At 46.3% G+C, this 26,065-nt stretch overlaps 1 protein-coding gene across 3 annotated transcripts in view; it reads right to left on the bottom strand.

The window, feature by feature from the left end:
- The window catches only part of TTC28 (tetratricopeptide repeat domain 28), a 195,312-nt gene that overhangs the window by 4,083 nt on the left and 165,164 nt on the right, over nt 1-26,065 (bottom strand). For all 3 annotated transcript variants that reach the window (XM_075516443.1, XM_075516444.1, XM_075516445.1), the window contains 9 exons: nt 23,199-23,339; nt 14,960-15,104; nt 10,309-10,488; nt 8,474-9,194; nt 6,623-6,747; nt 5,340-5,571; nt 4,821-4,897; nt 1,727-1,856; nt 511-618 (listed from right to left, as the gene is read on the bottom strand). In XM_075516443.1, the coding sequence (XP_075372558.1) occupies nt 511-618; nt 1,727-1,856; nt 4,821-4,897; nt 5,340-5,571; nt 6,623-6,747; nt 8,474-9,194; nt 10,309-10,488; nt 14,960-15,104; nt 23,199-23,339 (1,859 nt within the window). The remainder of the gene's footprint in view (nt 1-510; nt 619-1,726; nt 1,857-4,820; nt 4,898-5,339; nt 5,572-6,622; nt 6,748-8,473; nt 9,195-10,308; nt 10,489-14,959; nt 15,105-23,198; nt 23,340-26,065) is intronic.

Here is a 26,065-nt window from a genome sequence, read left to right as displayed (position 1 = left end):
TAAAAAAGAAAAAAAAAAAGTACAAACATGCCACTAGACACGCAGTAAAATCCAACAAAACCAGGTAATGTGCTTATCAGAATTAAGAGGAAATTCTACAAAACATGCACTCAGACTCTATGCTACTTCAAAAAACCCAACTACTACTTAGGTGAGAAAAAAAACGTGCACAGCCCAGGAAATGCACAGCCAGGACCCTCAGTCCAGGTATCCTAGATGAAACTTGTCAATTCATTATCATTTTATAATCTCAAAACCAAGGGTGAGTTATACATTCTCCAGCTGCTGGACTCTATTCCCAGCTTTGGCCTCAGCCCAGTCTTAAGTGTTTGTTTCCCATACAAAAATAACATTTGCTGCACCTGTTGTATGCTATATGGTCTGTATGACACGTGTGCGATGATGTATGTACGATCTCTGCAAAAGGTAAGAGTGTGAGATTTCAACAGAAGCCATTCTGATCAAATCATCAGATGATATAGGAGCAAAAATTACTGTAAGTAGCTTTACCAAAAAGTGCCAGCAAGGACTGTAGAGCAAAGTGCATGGTCCTCCTATTAGCTTGTTTCCCAGTTTTCAGAATCACCTCCTCTTGGCCAACTTCACAAAGGTCAAAACCTGCAGTGGAATATGGAGCAGAAAATCACACCTCATAGAAAGATCCAATGTCTTAAACAAGTGTGATCTCATTTAGAACACAAATAGAACAAAAAGATATGAGATCCTGCAGTGTCCTGGAATGATGACTCTTCACCTAATATGTACAGTTTGTTGGTTTGTTTTTATTACTATTTAGCACACCTTCTCCAGCAGGTGTTGGGAGCTTTATGGAGTGTGAACACATACACATAAACAAATCACTCCTGTCCAAACTGACAGACAAAATGCACTAGTCAGTACTTTTTTAGTTGCAAATTATTTGGAATTGTCAGGGAATGATATACTAAACACATCTCAGGGGACAGTGTCCCATGTGCCCCTACCATTCATCATTAATCCAAAGTTTTCTCACAGCAATGGGTCTGAAGAAGAGCACAGACCTTGGAATTTAGCAAATGAGAGCTGGGCTGCCGGAGGCATGACTGTGTGTGAGAAACGATGCCTGGCTTTTATGAGCTCCTCAAGCAGTCTTCTTGGATGTTTCTTTTTGCAGCATTGCCTCTTCCCTGCAATGCCCGTTCACTAACTCTAAGCAAGGTCCAAGCCAGAATAAAATCTAGTTTGATATTTAGTTCTCATCTGTCTTTTCTGCAGGATGTAGACCCTGGTACATACTATCACCCTGGTATGTCCTATCCTTGCCCAGTGCACAGGTTTCCCTGCCAAAGGAATGATTGGTTCACTTCAGGTAGAATGCCAGAAACAAACTCAAAAGTATGCATTTTGAACAAGAGGGGAACAGGATCCTGAAATAAAAACAGGGGTTAAACCAACTTGACAGCACCAAGCTGCTGTCAACCCTGAAATTCATGCTCTGCCGACTCAGATGTTTGGTACATGAGAGAAAAATGCACCTTACCACTGGCCAACCAGCGAGCAAAAGAGCTCTGTGCATGTGAACTGGCAGAGACGTACTGGGCAGTCAGGGATCACATCCGGAAATGCAAAGACCAAAGTGCACCCAGACAAACAAATCTAAAGCTGTGAGTCTCGTCACTACTTCAAGCCACCATATGAGATACTAGCAGTAGTTTCAGGAAGACAATGGAAAGAAGTGTTTTCCTACCTAGAGCTGCCAGAAACTCATGACAGCCAGGTAGTCTCCAGAGCTGGACACTGATGGAAACCTGGATTGGTGCAGAGGAGAAATCTTGTTCCTTCTCGCCTGCCTGAAGTTGAACCAGGACTTGATGCAGCTGAAGATAACAATACAAACATTAGCCATTCCTTACAGATCACATCACTGCTTTTCCGACAGTCACAGCTAAGGAAATGCACTGCAAACATCCCCTTCCCTGTACACTCATATATTCAGCTGCTGCTCCTGAACAGAACAGTGACGTGAAAAGGCCTGGGTAGAGGGACAGTCCAGGGACAGCAACAATGGGCAAACTTGAACAGCAGCAATGGTAGGGACAGAACAGGGGTGAGGGCTGGGGGGTGTGGCCAGTGGAAATTGAGCAAGAAGGAAGCACAGCAGGAAAACCTGTGAAGCGAAAGAAAAGAAAAGAGATACTTTGGGGCTGCTCACAGAAATATACTAAAGCCCATTCCATGACTGAGCCATACTCCTTATGCAAGTCCCAAGAAACTCATTTAACTGGGCAGAACAAGTCATATGAAACCATGGAAGACTTTCCTAATACCTCCATGGCCTCCAGGAAAGAAGTTTCTCAACTGTGCCCAAGGGACAGGAGTAGCAAAATAGAGAAAAAAAGTGTTTATGAAGATCTGACACAAATTAAGGTGCCAGGATCCCATGTAATTCAAAAACACAGTCAGGGCAGGAAGGATGGAAAGTCATTAATCAGGGACCAGCTAACCTCAGGACCACCCATCTCTTATAACCCACAAAAGCTTACAGTCTTTTTTCCACAGTAGCACTATGGAGCAAATTCCAGGCCTGGAAATGGCTTGAAACTCTGCAGTGCAGGGAAATAGGTCTGCAGTGACCAAGGCATTTTATCCTGCACAGCAGTGTCATTCCCCAGTGCATGTAATACTCACCATTCCCACCACATTTTTAACAGCCTTCGGGCAGCAGATAACAAGAAAGGAAAAGAGAGGAGAAAAGAAAGAAAGAACACAGGTTATTCTGTGCTACAAAATACCTGTGATAGGGAACCCTGTAGTGACACATCCACATGCAAACCAGCATCCTGACTGCAAGATGCTCTATCCAGAGAAAGAAGGGAGCGATGGAAATGGCTTGAGCTGTGAATCAGGAGTCCAACAGCGTGGGAACAGGCAGCTGGAATCTGGGAGTGCCCAGCTCATTACAATCAACTCAGACACTTAGCAGGCAGATACTCAGGCCAACCCACATTCTGGCAGAAGGCTGTACATAAAACAAGCCCTTCTCTTGTTTTTTCTGGGATACATTGTTGGCACTTAATGCAGTCAGCAATCCCTAACTTTTCCTTGCACATGTGGTAGTACTGAAGTTCTCTCTTTTGTGGTTCCTGCCTTCTGTTTTGCACTAAAAATAAGCATTTTCTATCCAGAGCAAAAGATCAGGCTCCCTGCCTTGCTGCTTCACTAATGCCAAGAGCACCTGCTCCCTTATGACGCCTATCACCCATTCGGGAAAGACAGTAAGCAACACCCACTGACTGAACTGTCCATCATTATGCTCCAGTTTTGAACAAAGTCTTCTCTCCTTTGGGACAGGCAGAGACTTAGCTGCTCACCAACTGAACTGCTGAGAGGAAGGAGGGGAAAAAAGCAGAGTAACCGCAGAGGAAGGGAGAGATAAGTTGAAAAACCCTAAATTGTAACTGGATAGACTCTTGTGCAAAAGGAAATTCTGCCTGGGGTTTGGGCTATAGAAGAACATTTGCAAAAACAATGCAATACCCCTGCCAATATTTATTGCATGGGGCAGCTAAGGAAATGGTGAGTGCCTCTTTTGTCAGTTGTGTACAGCCATCTGAGTATTTTTCCTTGGGTAATTTAATTATCTGAGGCAAGAAGACAATCGTGAAGTAATCTCATGGACACTGTAACACATTCCTATCTATCGGAATGTTGTCTTCTACTCATCACATCCCTTCTACTTGGGCCTCCCTCTGGTGGCAATGAGGAAAAAATAACCCTGCTATTCAATGACAGAAGTCTCAGGCACTGACAAAAGAGCTGAAGCAAGAAAGCAAAATACCATAAAGGACAAGCCATTAGAAAAATCTCATGCGCTACTGTAGATGATAACAAGAAACCCCTTCCTTGAAGCAGACTCGGTCTAATGGATAGACAAAGCAGGCTTCTTAGTGGGCAACAACAAAGCTAGGGCTGTTATTTTGCATTTTGTGCAGACAGACTCAACATGACAGAATGAAGGGGAGCCCTGGGAAGCTACAGAGATAATCCCAGCTACCCACCATGGTACTTCCCTAGAACACTTTTGCACGGGGAAAGGGGAAAAGAAAGTGAGCTATACGCCCATTCACTATGTGCAGTGTGTTCATTTACTAAAGCAGGCAAATTATCAAGATAAACCTCATTAGAGGAGCAATCAGGACAGTAAGAAACATGTAATGGAAAGCCAGCCAGGCTGGTGGCACAGAGAAAGGTTAGGTTAGGCTAGGCATGCTAGAAAGACTGGGGAGAGGGAGGAATGTGAAGGAGATTGGGGGAGCAGGGAGGAGTCCCATAGCCACAGGTGGCACTGCCTTTCTCTTAAAGACCATGAGTCCTTCCAGCAGAGCTATGAGCATGCACACCAGGACAAGCAGAGGCTCAGTAAGTTTTCTGACAAACCTTGCATTGTCCAAAGTCAACCATACCTTGGGACTTTGACAATTGCAGTGGACAAGACCAGCCAACATGGGTCCTACACAGGATGGCCAAATAGCAATTAGTGGCTCTGCCACTCATTTCCCATGTTTTGCTTCCCCCTCACTGCAGTAGGTATCATGTTTTCACTTCTGTCACTGAATGGGGAGACCGAAGGCCATGCAGCCCAGTAACATATCTGCATTTTTCTCTTCTGGACACACACCTTCATTCACACAAATAGGCAAGTTTAGAATTTCAACCCTGAAGTCTCCTAGCAAGCTCTGGGTTGATAAACCAGGGCATAAACCATTCTGTGCATTTCTGAATTTACTGACCTGGGAAGAACCATTTGGAAACTGGTACTGGAGGAAAACCTCCCAACTCACCCTATTGATAAGCTGTTCTCCTGTTTCTGAAGCTGTGATAAGTTTACAAAGTGCCTGAAGTGCAGGGTTAGGCAAACCTGAAAAACATCAGCAGAAACAGGGATTGTTCAGTATCTGTTTCTTGACTGCTAGAAATGCAACAACCTGAACAGAACACAAACTCAGCTAATTCCTAAAACCTCTCCTCCACATCACTGAACTGTTCTGGAAGAAGTAGCAATTTTCAGAAAGCAAAAGGTTTTCCCACTTTGCATCTGATTATACATTTTCTGACCAAGAGCTGGGAGAAAGGAATAGTCACATCATACTTCTCAGATACTGGACCCCGTAGTAAATGACTCCCATCTATCACAAAATTTTCATAAACATTTACTTCTAGAACCTCTACCCCATTAAATAATTTTGTTTCACTGATGTAAAACGTCACCACTTTACAGGGTTGCATCAAAGAAAGGCAGGGAAAGGTCGATGTCTGCTTGGACAGATGAGGACAGAGCCCACAGCTGGCCTGCTTCTTACCTAGGAGGGACTGGATGGTGGTGCTGCACTGCTGTAGCCGGTCTCCAGGGTCAGAGGTTGGGAAGAACACTGCTGCTGGGAGGCCACTGGCTGGAGGGTCCAACCGAAATCCTACCGCAGTAAGTAGTGCCTGCCAGCCTGGAATGCCACCAACTTTATTCTCCACGCTTTGTTGGGAGGTATACATGGAGTTGTGCTGCCCATTCTGGATTCGCTGCAATGATTTCTCCACCTTTGGGGAAAATACAGCATTAGCTTATTTTGTAAGAGATTTTTACTAACCACCTCTTTTTACACAGTGAAGAGACAGGAAAAGCAGGCTGAGAGACAGCAAACCCAATGTTGAACCTGGCCTGTCTTACAGAGAAGGATGTTAGTGCCCTTGAAAACAGAGGCTCCAGTACCTCAGCACTCACAGTTGTAAAATCACTGTGATGTCAATATCCTCTGGGATGCTGGGGAAAGTAACGCCATGGGAAACTAAGTACCAGTTTGATTGTGATAGTTTCCTATAAGCCTGGCAGCTGCATTTCTCCCCAAAAGATGGCTCACATGCAGGTTCCGGTCTTTTGCGTATGCTGCTTATTACCAGGCAAGAGTCTGCAGCTATACGGTAAACAATAAAGAGAGATGTGTGTCCACAAAACCCAGCAACTGGGATGCCTAGCAATATTAACAGGTTTCTCTCATCCTATGGATACTCCACATTCCTGTGGGACCACGGAAGACACATTGGAAAGAAAAGTATTAAAAGTCATGAGAGATTATTCTAGCCATCTGGCAGTTTGGCTTCAGTCCTGCTGCTCCCCACAAGAGGCTACTGGCACATATGGGGACAAAAGTGCCTCTTATCTTCCAAGAATGCAAAGAGACAGCGGTCACCTTGCTCTGCATCTCCATGACTGCAAATAGCTATCTTCTTGTAGAACAATTAACCCCAATTATTATCTCACTTTTAAAGCAGAGACCCAATTCAACAGCTAAGGGAGGATTTTGTCACAATACAATGTAAGACTTTGCTTGCTTTGCCTCTTTTTGCTCCCGACGCTCCATCAGGTGTCCCAGTCTTTTCCCACTGACCCAGAGATTTCACAAGAGACTACCTTATAAGGGAGAAGGGTTGAAGGTATATATTCAGCTGTGAATGGCTACACATCAGGGTGTCTCTCTTCCCATTCATCATTTACAGATGCATACCCACAGGTAACATTATCTCACAACTACATGGGCTGCAATGTCCCTCCCTGTGCCTGCTGAGTGTGGTAGTGTTTCCTTTCTCTTACCAGATGTAGCAGGACACGCAAAGCATCTCGTGCCCTTTCAGGGTGCTGTAGAATCTCAGTCAGGGCCTGTCCTACTAGCGAAGAAGGGCTGTTCAGCTTCATATCACTCCCAATAAGCATGAAGCCTGCAGGATTCAGAATAAGAGACACTGCATCTCCTTTTGTTGTAGAAAATGTTCAAAACAGGAGCAGATATCCTCTGCCCTCTCAGACTAATGGAATGATGGTTTACTGCACCCTGCAGAGTGTTATTCTTTTCCCAGAGCAGCTGCCCACTCCCTGCCCAGTCCCACAGACTTCCAGAAAGCTTCTAGATGCTTCTTAATGTCATCCTCTATTAAATCAACAGTTTTCCTGTTCAAGCAAGCAGAAAAACACCGTATTGCAGCTAAACTTGTCCTAGCATGCTCCATGTCTCCTTTACAGCAGCGGAAATCAATAGATGCTAAACAGCACTCGCAGAAACAGAATTCAAAACTGAAAGCTTTCCCTGTCTTGGTCAGAAACCTGTCTTGGCTTATGGACTATCTTAAGTGTTAGATTCTTCAAATGTCAGCACAAGGAGCTCTGCCTGCCCCTTCTCATCCATTGCAGCGAGGTATGCAGCTGCCCATCCTCGCTCTGGTGCTCTATCTGAGACACCATCAAGAATTAAAGGTGAAAGTCAGGGACTGTGTGTAATGAACTTGCTTACATACCACAGAAGGGGCAGTACTAAGACAGCCTGAGTAGCTGGAAGCCTCTACTTGGTGGTGATGCCAAGCACCCATGTCCATGGCTCATTCTGTTTTGCCTAGGAAGCAGTCACATTTTTTTTTTTAATGCTCTTTCTTTTAAGACAGAAAAATCTTGGAAGAAAAATAAAACACAAACTGAACCGTAGACTGTAACCTAAACTCAGCTCCCATCTGGTATTGTCTAAATCACGTCCTAACGCTGCACTCAACAAGCCTGAAATCACTCTGTCAGACTAACTCCAAGTGCTCATTTTAACAAGCTCTAGAGAGTTTCTTGTTCCTCCAGCTACATACAGTTTACATCAGAGCCATACTCACAACAGCTTCCCAATCTAAACAACATGGTACTGCTGCCTGTGCAAAAAAATCCATTTGGGGAATGCCTGCAGCTTTCAAAAACCAGGACTTGTGCCAGGAAAAAAAATGCAGATTATTTGTACATATCCCTGTAACAGCACTGTTGAACTCCAAGACTTTGTATTTTTGAATCTCAACTCACTCATCTAATTGAGAAGGAGCAAGCACCAGCACTCCACCCCAGAGCCTACACTGCTGAGGAATTTCCAGTGGAAGCAAGGGAAACCTTTCTCCTAAAAGGACCAAAGGAGTAAGCCCTACAAGGTTTATGTCACAGAAATCACAGCTACTGGTTGCTCCTGCAACTTCCAGAAGTACTACTCTTGCCTCCTTGTTAGAGTTTCACTCAATTCTCAGGGAGAAGGTTCTGAAAATTTTCTCCAGCTAACTCCATCCAAGTACACAGGAAACTTGACCCTATAGATTTCAAACACAGGCAATGTTGCACATTATTTCTTTCCAGTCATGAAACCATTGCAGGGAAACATACTTCACCTCACAATTGCTTGAAATTATATCAAATTCATAACCCACTTACTACACACAGTGAAATACTGATGTTTTCCATGACACTGACATTCAACCACACTCAGATGAATCAGAGTGTGAAACACAGGGGCTGAATTCTGGGAGAGCACAGGGCACATACTACTCCCAACTACCTGCTAGCACCGCTCCTTGCTTAACTCAAACAATTTGGCATAAGAGCGCTTCCTAGAAACCCCATCTTGTTTGTCAAAAAGCAGATTCTTCCTACCTGCCCAGTTGGATGGATGGGAGAACTGCTTGCTGCTCTGTACAGTTTTCATTGCTTCTCCAAGGGCTGCACTGGCTTTCATCCCATTTAAGAGGGAGGAGTAGAAGGCATGCACAAACATTTTGGAAGCAGCCACAGGAACAGGCCAGAGCGACACTAGGACACACTGAGCCCCAGCAGCCAGGAATGCTCTTGTCAAGCCAATTACTCCATCAGCAGTGACTTTGCTGCTGGATTCTTGGTAAGAGCCAAGAACCACTAATTTGACAGGAAGCCGCAGATCCAGGACATCAGCTGCTGTAAGGAGAAACTCCTGAAGAGGAGGGCAGTCTGAAATGCTCTCCACATCACTGGCATCATCCTGCATCCGAAGGGATTCTGGGATTGTGTAGGGGTTCCCAAAAGAACTCTTGCTGCTGGCTGGATTGCTGTCAGTGTTGGGTGTCAGGACCAAAGCAGCTAGTTTCCAGGAGACATGGGTTGCAAAATGGACACATTCTGCCTGAGTGAGGGCACTCATGACCCTCTCTTTTGTTGCCGCACTGCCAACTAAAGGCTGGCAGCCAAGTAACTCGGATACCATATATGCTTCCTCTTCTGCAGAGGGCATAGGTCCCCATAGCCACCTGTCCATAACTGCTGAAGGGAGCTTGGGATTTCCTATGACAGCTGCCATTGAGGTAGAACTGGAGTAAGCAGGAGTATTCTTCCTTGCATGGGACTACAGAGAGAAAGAGAAAACGGGGTTCAAAGATCTGTTTGTTATGGTGCTGGTAATAAAATATCCTGTCTCTTTGGCTTTAAACAGAAGTCTGGTTGTCATAATTACATAAAAACTTTGCGTTTCTTTAGTTTCTTCCATTTAACTATTCCAAGGAACATCTCCACTTGAGTCCAGTCAAGTTTTCTATCCCCACATTTTGGGTGAACAGATAAGAATAAAAAGCAACAGTCTTAGCCCAGGTCCCTTTGAGGGCTGTAGCAGAGCTAAAAGCATGCAGAAGATCCCAGATTCCCACCTTACGGGAAGACTACTTGTAATCACTCACTAACTGGTTTCTCGCACCTGTATTTCACGGATCAGTATCACCACTGCCAGCAGCATGGTACTGCATGCAACTGATTACTGGGGCCTGATACTGAACAGAAAAGCCTAATCCCCACATCAGTAATGCTGACAAGGTTCAGACCCTTTTGCTGTTCCAGTGACCGTGTTTAACCCAGTGCAAGCCAAGACACGCAGCAGAACACTGCTCAGCAAAGAGCAGATGTGACTTAGGGCATTCTGCCTGGAGACCTGGGCCTTAGAAATGCTGATGCGAAACATCAGCATGAAGATACTTCTGTAGGATTTGCCTCTGGTATTCGCTTTGCCTTATAGCTTCAGTGTCACGAGACATTAGTGGCCTTCTCCACACAGAAAGCTAAAATGTAGGTAAACATACCAGGAACATGATAGAACAGTCAGCTTGCCAAGGAAGCTCCGTATTGATCACAAACACCTACATTTCTGCAGTCTGCCATGTAGTTCCACACCCCAGGACATGCTATCCTTTAGATGAGGATATCCAAATGATCCATTCTCCTTGTCCTTCCTGGCATGCCTGGGGCTGTGGTTTTGTGCTGCAGGAACTACATCAGAATCTACTTCACAGCTGTGGTGCTCAATGTGCTCATCAGAACTGGGAGTGCCTCGGGAAGGTGGTACATTTGTGGTTTCTATTCTTGCATCTGGCACAGCAGGACAGAGCTGCTGCTATTCTAGCATGTATAGGAACCTGCACCCCACAGGAGAGGTTCTATGAGAGAGAGGTTTTATTAAGGCAATGTCAGACCTTGGAGCTGGGATTCAGCGACTGGATGGATGGCACTGCAATGAGGCTGAAGCGCTCATAGAGGTACTCATTGGAGGAACTGCCTTTCAGGAGAGCAAAAGGAATGAGGTACAGTTCTCCCTCCAGAACCAGTATCAACTGGCGGTGGCGGCCAACAGGCCCACTGGAATGCATCAAACCCTGAAAAGAAAAGAGAGAGAATCAGTTCAGCCCTTTCACTCCATCAGTGCCCCAGCCTGCACTTTCCAAGCATCAGGCTCTAGTCTGACCCCATGTCAGGTCTGGAAATATCCACATCAGAATTCCGATCCGTGTGAACACAGATGAGGTGACAGGTGAATGCACATTGGCATCGGACGGATCTATACAGCTGGACTGTTGCTCACCTGTGCACAAACAATCCCATTGGGATGAACGAGCCTTGAACGCACTGACACGCTGTACAGATGCCGGTTGTCACACCCAGCCTCGGCAAGCGCACTGGGGCCCAGCCTCACCGCAGTACAGCAATTCCTTCCTCTCCAGCATAAAATCTTTGTTAACCCCAACCACCTATGTCTTGTCAATATTATTATCACCTTATCCTTTGAAAGAGCATACTCCTTCTGATATTGAATTTCAAAATAGGAATTCCTATATAAAAGCAAGCGATCTACAGATTGTGTGTATGACCTGAGCTTCAAGACACTTGATGCTGTAATCAACCCAGTGTCACAAACAGGTTTAAAGAGAAAGTATCTTATGGATGCAGAAGTGAGGCAGAGAGATTAATAAATAGGGAACACGCAGATGGGCACAAAAAATGGCAACTGCTCCTGGTCCCACGTAACCGTGGGAATTTCTCTCTTATTTATCTAGTGTATCGTAAAAATAATTAAGTTATCATGCCAGGAAAGAGTAACTTCAAAGCACTGAAAGTTGCTCCAGCTTTAAAACTTGCAGCACACACAAAAAAAGTCTAAAGGACTCTCATGCAAAACGGCAGTAAATTTCTAAGCAATTCTACACCTTTAAGCTAGAGTAGCAGCCATAGCTTGGCCTAGCAAATAAACCATTCATTTGAAGATGAAACTTTTAGCACAAGCTTGGGTGAGACCAAGTCCTCAACTTGACATAGTTTTGGAGTTAACCAGTTCAACTAGTGTTGTTCTATTTCTGTCTAGACTGCTTGATGTTCCCAAAGGCAAGCTAACTTTGCAGTGTTCGCTGCAGGACAGAGACAAGGATCTAGTACGCAGGACTAGATCCTTGTCTCTAGATTCTTAATTCTTTTGAGAATTTTCACTTTAAGCCATTTTAATTGTCATCAGATGTAGCAAACATCTGTTTTGACAGGAGAAAAACAGCTACTCCGGCTGCTCAGCAAATGAAGACAAAACTGCCTGACTCATTCCAAGTGGATTTCTGAACTAGCTTCTAATGCCTCCAAACATCACCTCTTCCTGATGCAGATTCTGGGGCTTCAACAGAACAAAGGTAAAGGAAGTATATTTTTCAAACACATGGCTTACATTTCATAGATAATAACCACCAAACCCCTGAGATGCTAGCTAGATACATTCTTCTTAGAAGAAATAACATCCACGTTCTACCTCTTTTCTGTTACTTACCAAACATTACTCCCTTTAACATCCCTGCTTTAGAGCACGCTTATTTCAGTTATACCCCGTTTAACAGAGGAGAGAAGAGTCTGCCTTCTTTCGCTGCCAACAGTGAACTACTACTATGAAACGTCTAATGGAAACACAGACTTTTGAAACAAGAGGGGGTGCAGAAGTAATGCCAGAAAATCCTGAAGTGCAGACGTGTCGGATAATCAGACAGTGCAACAGAAAAGAAAGGGATATTGTGCATTTTTTGGGGTGAATATTACTACTTGTGTGAAGTTTTATAAATAGAGCTCAGACAAATGTACCCTGATCCTAACACACAATTCTTCCTCTCCACGTTGCTCAGGGTCTGTCTGGAGCAGACTTCCAGACTGCACTGTGATGCACTGACAGCTGACGATTAATTTGAGATACACTGACCCCATCTCACTAGCAATCAAAGAATAACGGGAATTTGCAGTCAGTCTCAAGCTTTAATTCTCAGGCAGCAGCAAAGACGAATTAATATTACTAAAGAAATAGAAAAATCAGTCTGGCAGTCTCCTCCAAAGGGAGTCTGGAGTGAGTCAGAAGTACCAAAAATCAGGTCAGCTATGAGGGAGAACATCAAACAGTAGAAAGCTGAAGAGAGACAGCAAGGTGCTTTTAAATGCTTCTTGCCATTTGAAGTGGGAATAAAACTGCTGAAGGATAAGAAAATTTTCATTTAAAAGGAGTTAAAAATAGTTGCTGACCTCTTGCTGTTTCTCCTGTCCTCCTTACAGCTCTGGAGCTCACCCTGCCCCACAGACTGGAGACGGAGATGCAGGGCAGTCAGTGACACACAGCAGCCTCGGGAGCCTTCCTGCAAACCCCCTCCGCTCCGTCCTGACACGCTGTTTACAACCCCAGCAGCCCTGAGGGAGGCCTCGCCGGCACTCGCTGCCTGGGGTGAACCAGCACGTGTGCTCTGCAGCTAAATTTACCAGCCTCCATTCAGCCATGCTTCTTTCTGCAGAGCCCGAGTTGACAAGCAGCAGCTTCCCACCAGGGCAGTTGCTGCTTTCCAGAAATGTTTCTGGGGTTTTTTTTGTTTGTTTGTTTGTTTTAATACATATTCTATTTTACTTACTGCTGCAGGAGCTTTAGCTGTCAGCAATACAATCAGAGCATCTGAGCCATAGTGACATGTGCCTAGCAGAATTTTTAATTTGTATGTAGAACCCCTAGAGTTTAATATTTTTTTTCTCACGATGGCTGTATGTGCATTACAGAAACAGAAATAAAACTACAAGGATCATTTGCATTTCATATGTCTCCAAGAATTAATTTTAGGGTGAGTTCTAACAAAAAATAATCTCTTCAGTGAGAAAAAGGAGAAAAGCTTGAACTGCCAAGCATAGGAAGGTGTGCTCTAGTTCACAGCAACGATACGGCTACACCGGTGATTTGTCATGAAGGTGGAAAAGTCTCTGGTCCATCACTCACGGGGAGCATGGCTGTGCAGGGTTAGGCTGGCTGACAGCTGCTGGCTTGGATGGATCCCTCACTTGCAGCTAGTGTCACTCTAATTGGAAGTTTCCATGATAATAGGACTGCCAAACCACACACAAGACCTGAACTGCATCTTCTTAAAAAGTGACTAGTAAGGACCCTGTACCTGCTAATTCTGCGCTCTCTGAAAGCCCTGCCAAGCCCTACAGTACCTTACTGGAGCCAACTTTGGGCCTCAGACACCCAAATATGCCAAGCAGTGCCCAACCACAGTGTGTCCTCACTGGGAAGGAGAAGCAGGCTCCTGGTGTTCCCATGAGGATTTCCTCCTAGCCTGTCTTACCTATTTACACTAGGTGTATGCAGGCGTTAAACTCCCAGGTGAAGCTTTCTCAAGAACGTTGTAGAAGATGACAGTGAAAACCCATAAGCGGGGTTGACCTCCTTGCCCTGCAAAGAGGACGCATGTGCCACCTCCGGAGCAGAAGGCCCCGCTCTCCAAGATTCATGGCATGACTGCAGGATTGGCAGGCTGACAGAGCTAACAAAGGCTCAGGCTCACAAAGGTTATTCCTCTGCAACAGAGGTGACTTCTGCAGACAAGATTAAAGCATCCAAATAGCCTCTGAAGTAACCCAAGGTAGAGCTGGTTTTGCCTCTCACGACAGAATTGTGACATTTCAATCTGTTCGTTCAGCTGGATACAAATTGAGAAAAGACTAATTCTTGACTGAGAGACTTTATCTCTTCTAGCTAGAGATACTGTGTGACAGGGATAGGACTTCTTAATTTATCCTGCCATCGCTCCTTAAGACTGGAACCAGGGGCTGCGCTGCCGCTCCTGGCCTCCTGCATGGGCCGGCCAGGGCTGCCACGGGACACCACGCCACGCAGCTTTCCTTTGCTTCTGCATTCACCCCATGATCCACCAGCACAAGACGACGCTGGGGTCTGCACCCTCCACCCCAACACTGGCAGGTGTGCCCCGGTGCAGCACTGTCACGCGCAGAGCAGGGCCCAGAATGGGCCGAGCGCTGGGACACTGGCAGTGAACCAAGCCAGCTGCCGAGCGCCTGACCAGCCCCAGCAGCAGCTCCCACCCACTGCTGCTGGCACCTGCCAGGAGCATGTCCATCTCCTTGCAAAAGCACCAACCCCTGGTATGGAGAGAGAGCAAGGCTCAGCTTGTCTGGCTGCCTGTGCAGCACCGCGTGGCAGTGGGAGGCGCAGGGAGGGCCAGTGGTCCTGCCGGCCTCCCAGTACTGCTTTTTCTGTCTCCCTGACCTATTTGTCCCTAGATAGACCTGCTGAGTTTGCCAATTAGTATTAGTGAATTAAGGATACACTTCCTGCTTAGGTTCATCAAAAGCATTATACTTTGGCAGCTGACTGGAAGCGGTATCAACAGCAACATCCCTTGTTTCCACCTCCCAACACACTCTCACCATCTGGGAAGACCAAGTGAAAACCACCATGCTTCAGATACAATCCCCAAGCTGCCTATTCTTGCTTTCCCACAGGGGATTTTGGTAAGTGAATCTCTACATTTGTCGGCGCCAAAGGCTTACTCCTTCCATAGGTCCTATCAATAAGTCGTAGAGCGCACGAAGCGGGGGTTTGGTGAAGGAAGTCTGCCTCCTTGGAAGAGACGATGTTCCATCCTTAACAGGAGACATGGTACTGCTGAAGAGACTGGTCATGCTCTGACAGCTCCTGTGGGCAAAAGGCAGGTTGAGAGGTTAGTTGCAGAAATCTGAGGCTCACTAGAGGTTGCCCTGATTTCATAACACTGACTATGAGCCAGTCCCTGTCCATCCAGAGGACCCTGCTCTGTAAGATGCTTCATGGCAGGGCTTTATTCCCCCATTCAGCTTCACACCACAATGAACAATGACATTAATGGCAGGGTGAACCAGTTGCAGACAGCATATGACATTGCTATGGAGTTTCTCTACAAACTCAAGTGCCTGAAGTGCTGTTCACAGTTTTTACTGCATACCTACATATAGCGGTCGTGTGCGGGCAAACATGAGACCCATTAACAATTGACTACAATCACAGGAAGATTTGCACTTGGGTTTTGCACCAACTAATCTAGCATGGTACCAAAAGGAAATAGGACAACAGGCAAACAACGAGATCTGAAGAATATGCCTGCACTTGCTGCTACTCCTCTGAACAGCTCCATGAAATCAGATGCGAGAGCTGACCTGGAGCCCATTTCCGACATCCCCACAGACAGAGCTCTGCACGTGCTCTCCTGGCATCACCAGCCACCAAACACCGCCACTCTGAGATGGCGTGGCTACAAAAAGTTATTGCCCTGTTGAGGAAATGATGTTGCCCCATTCTGGTCTCACTAATCCAGCAGCTGTGCTCCCCAGAAAGGTTATCCTTGGCTTGGTGCCACGAACAACCATTTTATGTGAAAAGGATAACTTTCCAGAAAGTTTTAACAGGTGGGCCTTAAAAAAAGGGGAGGGAGGGAAATAAGACATTGAACAGTAATGGTAGTACAAACTCTGAAGTGTAACCAGAGTCACCACTGGGGCTGTCCAGTAACAAACACAACAACCTCAAGCATAAAAGGCCACCCATGAGGCAAAACACGCTCCGTTGTTCTCAAGGTGCCAAATGCATGCGATGGAGGGTTCCATGAAATCCCAGTCCAAATCATACTCTGATGCTGCTGCACAGAGAAAGCCTCCCTCCATTCTTGGCCTCTATGAAGCACAGCACTGTTTTGCCTCTCAGACACCTTCCAATGCTATGTGCCTTTGCCAATTTACACAACAGGAAAGCAACTATAGTCTCCTGATTCATGACCAAACTCACACGCTTTGTCAGGACACTAGTCTGCAATGTCCTTTTTTTAGGAACGTTTACTCAGAAGAAATGCCTTGTCTCTGTTCCTTGTTTTTATCTCTTGCCTGGATTAATTCTCGGCTATCAACACAGAAAAGAAATAAAAACAGAAAATATTTGCACATCCAGGAAATGAAAAGAAAACTCAGCATCCAACAGATATGTTAATCAATGAGATATATTAATAGTTGATTGCGTATTTGCTATAGGCATATATATTTGTATGTATGCATATATATTCATGCCTATAGCAGATATATATACACACACACACACGCACAGTGTCTCTGCATACTACCAGATTAAGCCAACATCCAGGAAAAGACAAGGAGAGCAAAAACATTGCAATCAAGCGCACTCCTTCTACCACTGACAAACCACAGGCCTCAGACATACCCCTGACCTCTTCTGACACATGCCAACAGATTCGGAAAATTTCTTTCTCCCCTCTCTTTCTCTCCTCACTTGCTGCAACCAGTCTCCAGACTCAGCTCACATCATGTCTAAAACCTATTCTCTAAAGAAAAAATGACGCTACCACCCATGCTCCCCACTAACAAGGATTTTACACCTTATGGGCCAAGAGAAGTAATTTAAGAATGCAAACGGAAGCCTGGTGTCCAACTGCCCGTGCTCTCCGATGCAGAGATTCTGGTGAAAGTACGAGTACGCTGCTGCTACTCAGAGCTGCTGAAAACTTCACTAGGTGGTTTGCGCAATACTAAGTTCATTGCAGGATCAGCACGGACTCAGCACTGTCTGCTCCCCTCTGGATCCTTCTGCCCAGTTTCACTGCAGCAGCTGACTGAGCCAACCACACTTTGCAATGCTCAGTTGTTTCCATACTTTACGTAGCAGAGATTTTAAAATCAGATCAGGAAATAAAAACTGTGCTTTCCCAATCTCACGCATTTCTAGTGCCCTGAACCCTGTGCTCAAAGCACATCCCTCCAGTACATCCTGCCTGATATACCAGTGTAGAAGGGCAGGGATACCCCACTGCTTATCTAGGAAGCAGAGAGCATGCAGAGCTTTAGGCCAAGCACAACAGCCCTGACCTTCCCAAGAAGCAGCTACTTGCCAGCAGGTGGCACTCGCCAGCCTCACCTGCTGCATTAAGCGCTTTTAACACACGAATTTATTGCAGGGAACAGGGGCTTGATTACTCTAATCAGCAGAGCCTCCTTCATCTTGGTTTCACAGCCAAGCAGCTCTAGATTTATTCCCTCACCACTCGGATTGCTTTTTATTAGAACAAAACCAAGGGAGTATCATAAATCTTTCACATTTCTTGCCTGTGTGTTTGCGTACACAAAGAAGAGTGAGAAAATCCATAGTGGGAGGATGGACAGAGATCTTTTGTAGCAGGCAGAGCAGACCTGGAACCCTGGACAGCCCACTCCCTTTCCTCCCAAACCAGTGCAAACAAACAGCTCTTCAGGTGGCTTGTCAGGCATCTGAGTCCAGGTAATTTCAATGTGACAAGACGGAGACTTTTGACTCTTTTGGCCAAACGTCCCTTCTACAGCGTGCCAGTGCCGGCTTCTGGGATGCTGCACTGATCATTTCTACCTTGCTCTTGCGATGTAGAGGGGTCCCCCGATTTCTGGAACAGTAAAATCTCTCATTTGGAAGCCTCTGCAAAGACTCTGCAGTGCTGCTTATTTATAACCCTTTGTATAAGGCAGCCTGACGTGCCGCAAGCAGAGGAAACAGCACAAACTGGGACTCAGGACTGCCTGCATATATCAGCGTTAACTCTGCTTCCGCCCTTTGTCTTGGAGATGCAGGAACAAAGCAATGATCCCATGACAGCCTCACAGAAAGGGGGAGAAAGCCCGTATCATGCGAGCCTTGAGCTCAGACTGATTTGGCCTACCACCAGCCTCACAGGGCCTGGCTCTGCTTGCAGAGGATGAATGTGGCTGGGCCCAGGCAGGAAGGAGGGGTTCATACCGCAATCAGCACAGAGCTGCTCTTGCCTTAGCACTCGTTAGGACTCTGGATGAGTTAAATACTACTCATAACCAAGCACAGCCATTCTGGAGGGCTGGGAGTCAGACTTAACTGCTGCAGTGGCCTGACAGCCTCAGAACAATGGATATCCATCAGGCCTGTCGTTCTGCAAGTCTTCCTCAAAAAGACCTTTCCTAGAGATGCAGCCCCAAATCCACATTCAGGGCCTTGACAGAAAACCAAGCTGTGGGAAGCTCCAGAAAACATTCAGATATGAGCTCCCTGTGGATGCTTTCAAGGATCCGCAATTATCTCCAGAAGCCACCACTGGTTGCACAAAACCCACAGACCACCCAGAACTCTGCCTGTGTGGTCTGTACTTGGGCAGCTACAGCGCTGCACCCCGTATGGTAGAGAACCAGACAAATAAGAGACTCTCCAACCACTGCTTTCCTATCTGCCTTCCAAAGACCATGCTTCGTCCTTCGTCCTGGGCCAGCCAGCATCCCTGGTACACCCCTATCCCTCTGCTCCAGAGGGGGTCAGCTGCCCAGCTCTCCAGGGCAAGCTGTCAGGCCCCTGAGGGTATTAATAAGCTTTAATGCCCCTGACCAGCCTGAGCTGGGGCCTTCACCAACATGCCCTGCCCACGGGCTCAGGAGCTCCATTTAAACTGGGGCGTGGGCCTTTGGTCTCTGCTTCAGCTACGCTGCAGGTATGCTTGTCTCCAGCTCCATCGCAGCCCTGCCTGTGCCTGGCTGTGAACCCTGCCAATCCAGAGCCTGACCTGCCAGCTAACATCCCCTCAGACCTGCCCCCTCCCGATGGACCTGCACAGCCGTCAGTGGGCTGTGCCTGACCCCAGTTACCGCCACCAGACCTGATCCTGACTTGTATACCTGGCTTGACCTCAGACCTGCCTCATCACCAGGCACTTGCCTGATGGTCTGGACTCTTGGCTGACTCCGGCTGCCATCCCCAGGTCTGCCCTGCTCACTTCACTGGGTACTGTGGGACGGGGTCCTGCTGGTGTGGCCCCTGCCCCGCAGGCTCTGGCTCCTGGCTCCCTATCCATTAGGGACCAGCTGGTCCTTGCTCTGCGACAACATAAGCACAGCCTACAGGGCCAAAATCAACACAAAGGCAAGGTCCCACACCAAGAGGAGAGGGGAGACATGCTCAGACATCATGAGGGTCACCAGGATGAAACCCTGAGCAAAAAGATGAAACAGTATCTTGGCGATAGCCATGTTTTTATTGCTGCTGAGGCTCCATGTGAATTGTAACCACCTTCTGCCAGATTCCTCTGGCTGGATTCATAGAGACTTTACTCTTACTGGGGCACTGAGCTTGCTCTGGAAATCTCCAGCTGTGCTTGTAGGACTAGCCATGGACCCTGAGCATGCTGACTCTGCTGGAAAAAAACAAGCTCTTTGCAATTGTAAGGGGAGCTGGGAGATAGCAATGGCCTTGGCAGAAGTGAATTCGCATCTCAAGTTACATTGCTCCTTACCTCCCAATTTGCCTTTTACAAATTCTCACCATGCTGCATTGCAAAAATTGCTCTCAGGGAAGTTGAGGAACATTTTACCCTTTGAGCAGCGTCAGGGCTGATTCTCGTGTTTTCTGCAGGTACATGGAAGGAGGACAAACTGTATCCCCACGATGGTGGAGAGGCCAAAGAAAAGGTGAGGGAGCTATATTCAGGTACAGGCAGCGATCAAGTCCCTTGCTGGAGCGGAAGACAACTAGCAGGGAGGAAATCAGATTCTAATCTGGAAACCAACAAAAGTCTAAGAGCCCTAAGGAGCAGTGAAAACAGAAGCTGCATAAGACATGAGCAACTGGGACTCTATCTTGGGGGCTGTATCAGTGGCATCCACAGCTTAGACAGCTATTGCCCAGTACTGAGATCACAGCAGTGTCCCTTCAGTGCTTCTTTCTCCTCCAGAGTCCATTCCTTCTCAGAATTTCCTTAAGTTAACTGCCAAACCCCCACATTTTTGCTTTTCTAAGCTGAACTGCCAAAAAATCATGGTATTCTCTGCTTAAAAGCCAGGTTACCTGATGACAGCAGTCAGAGGGCAACCGTCCCAAACCAAGGGCTTCCTTTCAGTCACCCGCTTGTTGCCAGACATGGAGACTGGATGGCTCCAAACAGTCCCAGCATCTCCAGGGCCTCATTTTCTAACATGGGACCTTAACAGCATGTGCAATTCCTGTGCGTGAGGGAACTTGCACTGGCCCCAAGCCATACAAACTCCCTTGAGGATCTCCAACATTCAAGCACAAGATGTGAACATGCATTCAGGCCCCACATGAGGAATGCAGGGCCTGCCTTGGCAGTAGGGAAGACAAGCTTTTCTTCTCAGCTCCAAGCAGGCCCTACTCCTCTTTGTCCCCTGCAGTGCAGAAGCCAAAGCAAACAGACGCCATACCTTCAATCACTGCTTGTGAGCCACAATTTTACCATCCTCTGAAGGACTACAGCAGCAACAATCCACTCAGCATTGACCTACAGCTACATGAACTCACTCCAGTACTAGCCGGCAGAAAAGCCATTGCACAGAGGAGGTGAGCTGGAGTCTGGAGCTGCAAGATCACAGCTTGTGCTCTTGCTAACCATTCAATTCTGTTGCTTAACCAAAGTCTAAGAGCTCACAGTTCCTTGTTACGTGCACAGAAATGCTGCCCGCTCCCATTTTATTTCTTAATCTGCTGTTTTCCATGCAGATTTTCATCTGCTTCCTTCCTGAAGCTTCAGGGCTCTTGCAAGGGTGTGTCCTTGTTGTCCCAAGCTCGGTGTGCTGCATGCCGTGAGCCACACCACTCTCTACACAGCTTAATTATAAAGAACCACACAGTATAGCAACAGGCCAGCTAATGCTTTCTGCAGTGCCCTTCTAGACCCTGTAGCCTCCAGTTTGATCATCTATGGGACTGGAGCAGATGTTAAGTACAGGAGGTATTCAAAGGCTTGGGCAGGACCACAGCATCTGCTCTGAATTCAGCAAGGGCTCAGCAAGCCAGCTGCAAAACAGCAGCGTTAGCTCTGCCACTACAGCCCCCTGGTATGCCTGCACCTGCAGGCAAACGGTAGGTGGGCAGGCAGGCTGGCCATAGAGCAGGGCCTCCTCATTCTCTTCATCTCAGCGCTCATGGCTGAGAACATCAAAGACATGGCTGCTTCTAGTGCTCCTCCTGATGCTCTTGTGAGGGTGCTTTTAATTAAGTGCCCAAGTTGCCCCACCCCTGAGCTTCTCCTAAAAGCTGCAAACTAGTTACCTGACAAGGCACCTGAGGTAAGCTCCTGGAGGTGGGATCAAGGTAATGCACTTGGCTCCTATGGAGCAGAAAGACATAGATGCTGCATGGTTGGCCTCTGCAGTGTTCCTGAGGATTAGCATTCCCTGGAGAAGAATCGGATCGTATTTTCTCCCTGTAATTAAAGGGGCATTCTCCTGTCCTTCTAAGCCTGATGAACTAGCAAAACATCTCAGCAATCCTGGGAATCTGCCTGTTTGATCCCAAACTAGCAAGTACTCATAGTTCATCATCAGTGCAGCAGCTTGAACAGATAGGCACGTAGATTCTGGAAAGAAAAACAGGCCAGTTGTTGGTGCCAATAGGCAGCTCCCAGTTTGATAGGGATGCTGTTACAGTTCACAAGCTCCAGTGATGGCTCACAACACTGCAGGCTGATTGCATTTTCTTTTCCAGCTGAGAAAGGCCTGGGGTATCCTGTGCTCACAATCCATGCTGGAGCACAGATCTAGCCAGAAACCCTGGGTTGCATCATGCAGCCCCTCTCCACTGGGGGAGTGGTAACACTGGAAAAATTCTGTCTTCAATTTTCATTTCGAATGCTTGCCCGAATCAGCACAATAATGTGAAAGACTGAGACCTGCTCAAGTTGTAAGAGGCAGAAAATGAGTGGAGACTGTGCTGCTAGTGCAGTCCTGTAACTCTGGAAATGCAGCATATTCCCAGCTAATTAGTACAACAGTCAAGATCAACAGAAACAAGTATTTCCATAATAAGTGTGTAGCAGAGAGCTCCAAGCTCCACACCTCACAGACAGCAGGGACAAAACAGAGTTCCCCTGCAATTGTTCAGATAGTCAAAAACAGTGCTTGGCCAGGACAAGAGCAAATTTGAAATGGCTGCCCCTCAGGACAGAGTTAACAGTTAACAATTGCTGACAAGTCCTTGCTGGCTATCACCTTAAGCTATCAAATTCACCTAGAAACACAATGAAGGTGCCACCCCCTGCATCTCCCAAACCAATCTACTGAGTTCTTAAGTGAACAGTCCTGTCTAGGTCTCTGCTTGTGCCTGGGGTCCTCCCTCCCACAAGAGGCACAATGATGCTTTCGGTCCTTGTCCTGCCTCCCTCCTACTGAAAATTTCTATTTCTAAAGAAGGAAGCAATAGGACCCCATTCCCTTCCAGGACCTGGCAGAGCTTCTTTGTCCCTTGCATCCAGCACTTGAGTCTGTATAACAAAACCAACCCCCCCACAGGCCACCTATCTGCGGAAGGCCACCAGGCACTCAAAGCTCCAGGCTATATGCACATGCAACGCTAGGTGGTAATGGATTCTCAATCCCATCAGGAGCAAGATGCAGAGCTCTCCTGAGGGAGGGAGAAATTCTCACTGCACCACATGAACACAAAAGGAAAGGACAGAAGGGAAATGCCTACAGGCCCCTCTGCTCAAAAGCGGAGTGCGCTGCACAGTACTAACATACAGACCTTATTCCTAAGAGAGATGCTTAACATTCCCCGTACATCCATGCTGTGAAGAATGGATGGTTACTGCAACTGTAAAGAACAGTATCAGTTTGCTGCTCTGTGCCCCCACAACTCGGGGCAATATGAGCAATGGCATTGGCTGCACCCTAAACTTGCAATTTAGAGAGAAGACGGTCACCAAGATGTCTCATTCTGCTTGCTGATCTCCACAGTGCAGTGCTGTGTTCTCACCTGTTCAAGAGGTTGTTCCTGCTGACCATCCTCAGGAAGCCAGTCGGATCAGTCATTGAGTTCAGCTTGTTATTCATCTCCTCAAACTGTTGGTCCATGATATCCCCAGCTTCACTCTCAGTCTCGCTACTGGCACAGGCTCTGCAGGGGGAACAGCAGGGTGAAGGAGTCATTGATGCAAGACAGAGCAACAGCTTTGTGACAAATGCTCAGCCAGTTTGAGAGAAAACGTTTTTCAGACACAATCTCAACCAAATGCTGAAGTCGAATTTTCCCTGGATTGCATCACCTCCTACTGTTAGGCATACAAGAGAGTAACAACCCCATCCCCTCCTCTTCTCCTAGGCATTCTGCAAGGTTTAAAGAGTGGCACACGCTGATGGAAATACAGCACCCAAGTTCCCATGCACTGCAGGTATGGACTTTTGAAGCTGTAGCACAACACAGAAAAGCTGAGGTCTGCAGAAAACACCAACTCAGCCCTTGATTTGCCTAAAAACATGTGTTAGTGCATCCTTTTCAGATTTCCACAATAATAACTCCAAGCTCTGTACGCTTCCTTCACTAGCAAAGTGCGACATAAAAAAGGGAGCTGTGTCGCTGCTCCTGTTATACAAACAGGGAAAGCACAGAGAAAAATAATTTACTCTATCAATGCCACTAGGACAGCAGCGATACAGAGAGAAATAGAGCCCAAAATTCCTAAATTTTCCATCTCCTGACATTAATATCTAAATTATCATCTCAGTGTAGATTTTCTGTCAAATTGCTGTTAGCATTTTCTCTTCTTTCTAAAGGCAGAAGGCAAACACAACTATTGTATGTGCATTTTTAACAACCCCTCCCTTTAATCTAATAAATAATTTGCATATTATATGGCACATCACAAACCTTGGAATTTGTACACTTAAGCTAAACCTGCTATGCTACCTGCTGAATCTCATTTCTCTTTCCTTTTGGGTTCCTGACAACTTGGAGCGTTTCCTCAAGGGCACATTTTCCAATAAAGAGCACATGAATTAAATTAACACACAACACGTACTTGTGTAGGTAACTAGAGCTGTCCCTATGTTGCTGTATGGACCATAGGATATCTTGTCAGCATACTTCCAGGTTAATATAATTCAATAACCTGAAAGAATAAGTCCTGACAAAAGCCAATCACTTCATGAACACTGAAATGGGGCTAGCTGAAGAACAGCCAAGGGGGGTGGGGGGGAAGGAAGGAAAAAAAGGGAAGAGAAAAGGTTGTCAACAACTACCTCCTGCATGTTTTCCCTCCAGCTGCAGACATGCACAGTTTTGAGTCCTGGCACAGTTGTGAGTAACACTCACAATGAGTATTTGGAGCTCCTTAAAGAGGCAAAAATCATGAGTTCATGAACCCAAGGGAGCAGGCCACATGCTCTCCCTAAAGAGAGAGGAGTCTGTCCCAACACAAGTTCAAGCAGACTTTAAAGTCTCTCACACTTTATTTTTCTGCAAGTATGCATTATTTGTCAGCTTAATTAGACCAGCTGAAAGGAACCATTTCTAGTAGAAAGTGAAGGCTGCAGTGTGGAACTGAACATCACCACAGCAAAATCCTGATGACACATCCCAAGACAGCATGTCTTCCTCTCCAGGAGCAGAAAATGGGAAGATGTGCCACTCTGGAGATGCCAACAGTACCTATAAAGATGCTTACAGCATTATGGAAGGCAATGGCGCTTAAATTTGAACACAAAAGCACACAACTACAGTGCACTTAAGCAAGCTATGAACTAAGAAGTCAGAGTCAAACAAGTTTTCACGTGTGTGCTATACATATTTAAATCCCTCTGTTGTTTGCTGGTAGGCAGAGAACAGGTTCCAGGGACTGCAGATGACAGCTTCTCCTGGGGGGTCTGGTGTGCTGGAGCATGGTGGCAGTCAGCAATGCTGTAGGGAAGCACTTGATCCACGTGGGGAAAGAGTTTCAAAGCAGAACATGACGTTCACCCACACAGAACAGACAAGATTTGTTTGTTTAATTCCCTGCATATAATTTTGAAGTGGGGAAAGAGCTTCTGCCTGTGATCATACCACACCAGACCAATGATCTCAGAGACAAGCATTAAACCCAGAATCCTTAACCAAAAACATACCACTACCATCACCATGAAGAGAGGAGGAAGCTGACATCACAGTAAATTAAAAACTCATCCCAGAACCTAAAGACTGAAGAACTCCCTTTGCCAGGAGGAGAATCTGTGGTGACAAATGGTTAATGGAACTGAAAACAGTATCTGTGAATCTGTTACATGAGGCATAACTGCAGATTTGGGTTGTGTATATGCATATCTAGAGGGTAAGATTCAATCATCAACATGTGGAGATAGATGTAACCTTCTGAATCATGCAACCCTGATGCTTTAAGAGAAGGGTAGGTGGAACCAATTCAGTCTGGGTTTTTTCTCCCTCTTATCCTTCCTGTCAGTATTCACACCTTGGAAGGAGTGACTCTATTCTCCCAGAAAGAACAAATAGCTCATAGTCCACATGCACATACCAGACAGAACTGGATGAAGCGTCTACATCCAGAATGCATCTGCAATACCCAGGGAACACGAAGGCTGGAGGGAGTAACTTTTGACATTTCCTTTAATAGGAATCACGCAACTCATTTTCAAGCAAGACTTTAAACACATGACTCAGAAGGTGTGACTGAAGCTAACAGAAGCAGAAGTCTCAGAAGAGATTTTATGTAAGAACCCAAAAACCCTAGACACCACCACCACCACCAAAGATAGGCCATTTCTTAAATGTACCACTTATATGCTAGCAATAATTTCATGATTATGATCATTTGGATAGCAGTGCTTACATGCTTGTAGCTTCTCAGGGCT

The sequence above is a fragment of the Mycteria americana genome, chromosome 13 (genome assembly GCF_035582795.1).
Source record: "Mycteria americana isolate JAX WOST 10 ecotype Jacksonville Zoo and Gardens chromosome 13, USCA_MyAme_1.0, whole genome shotgun sequence".
Taxonomy (NCBI): Eukaryota; Metazoa; Chordata; class Aves; order Ciconiiformes; family Ciconiidae; genus Mycteria; species Mycteria americana.
Note: the sequence above shows the minus strand (reverse complement) of the source record. Positions and strands in the feature narration are given on the sequence as shown.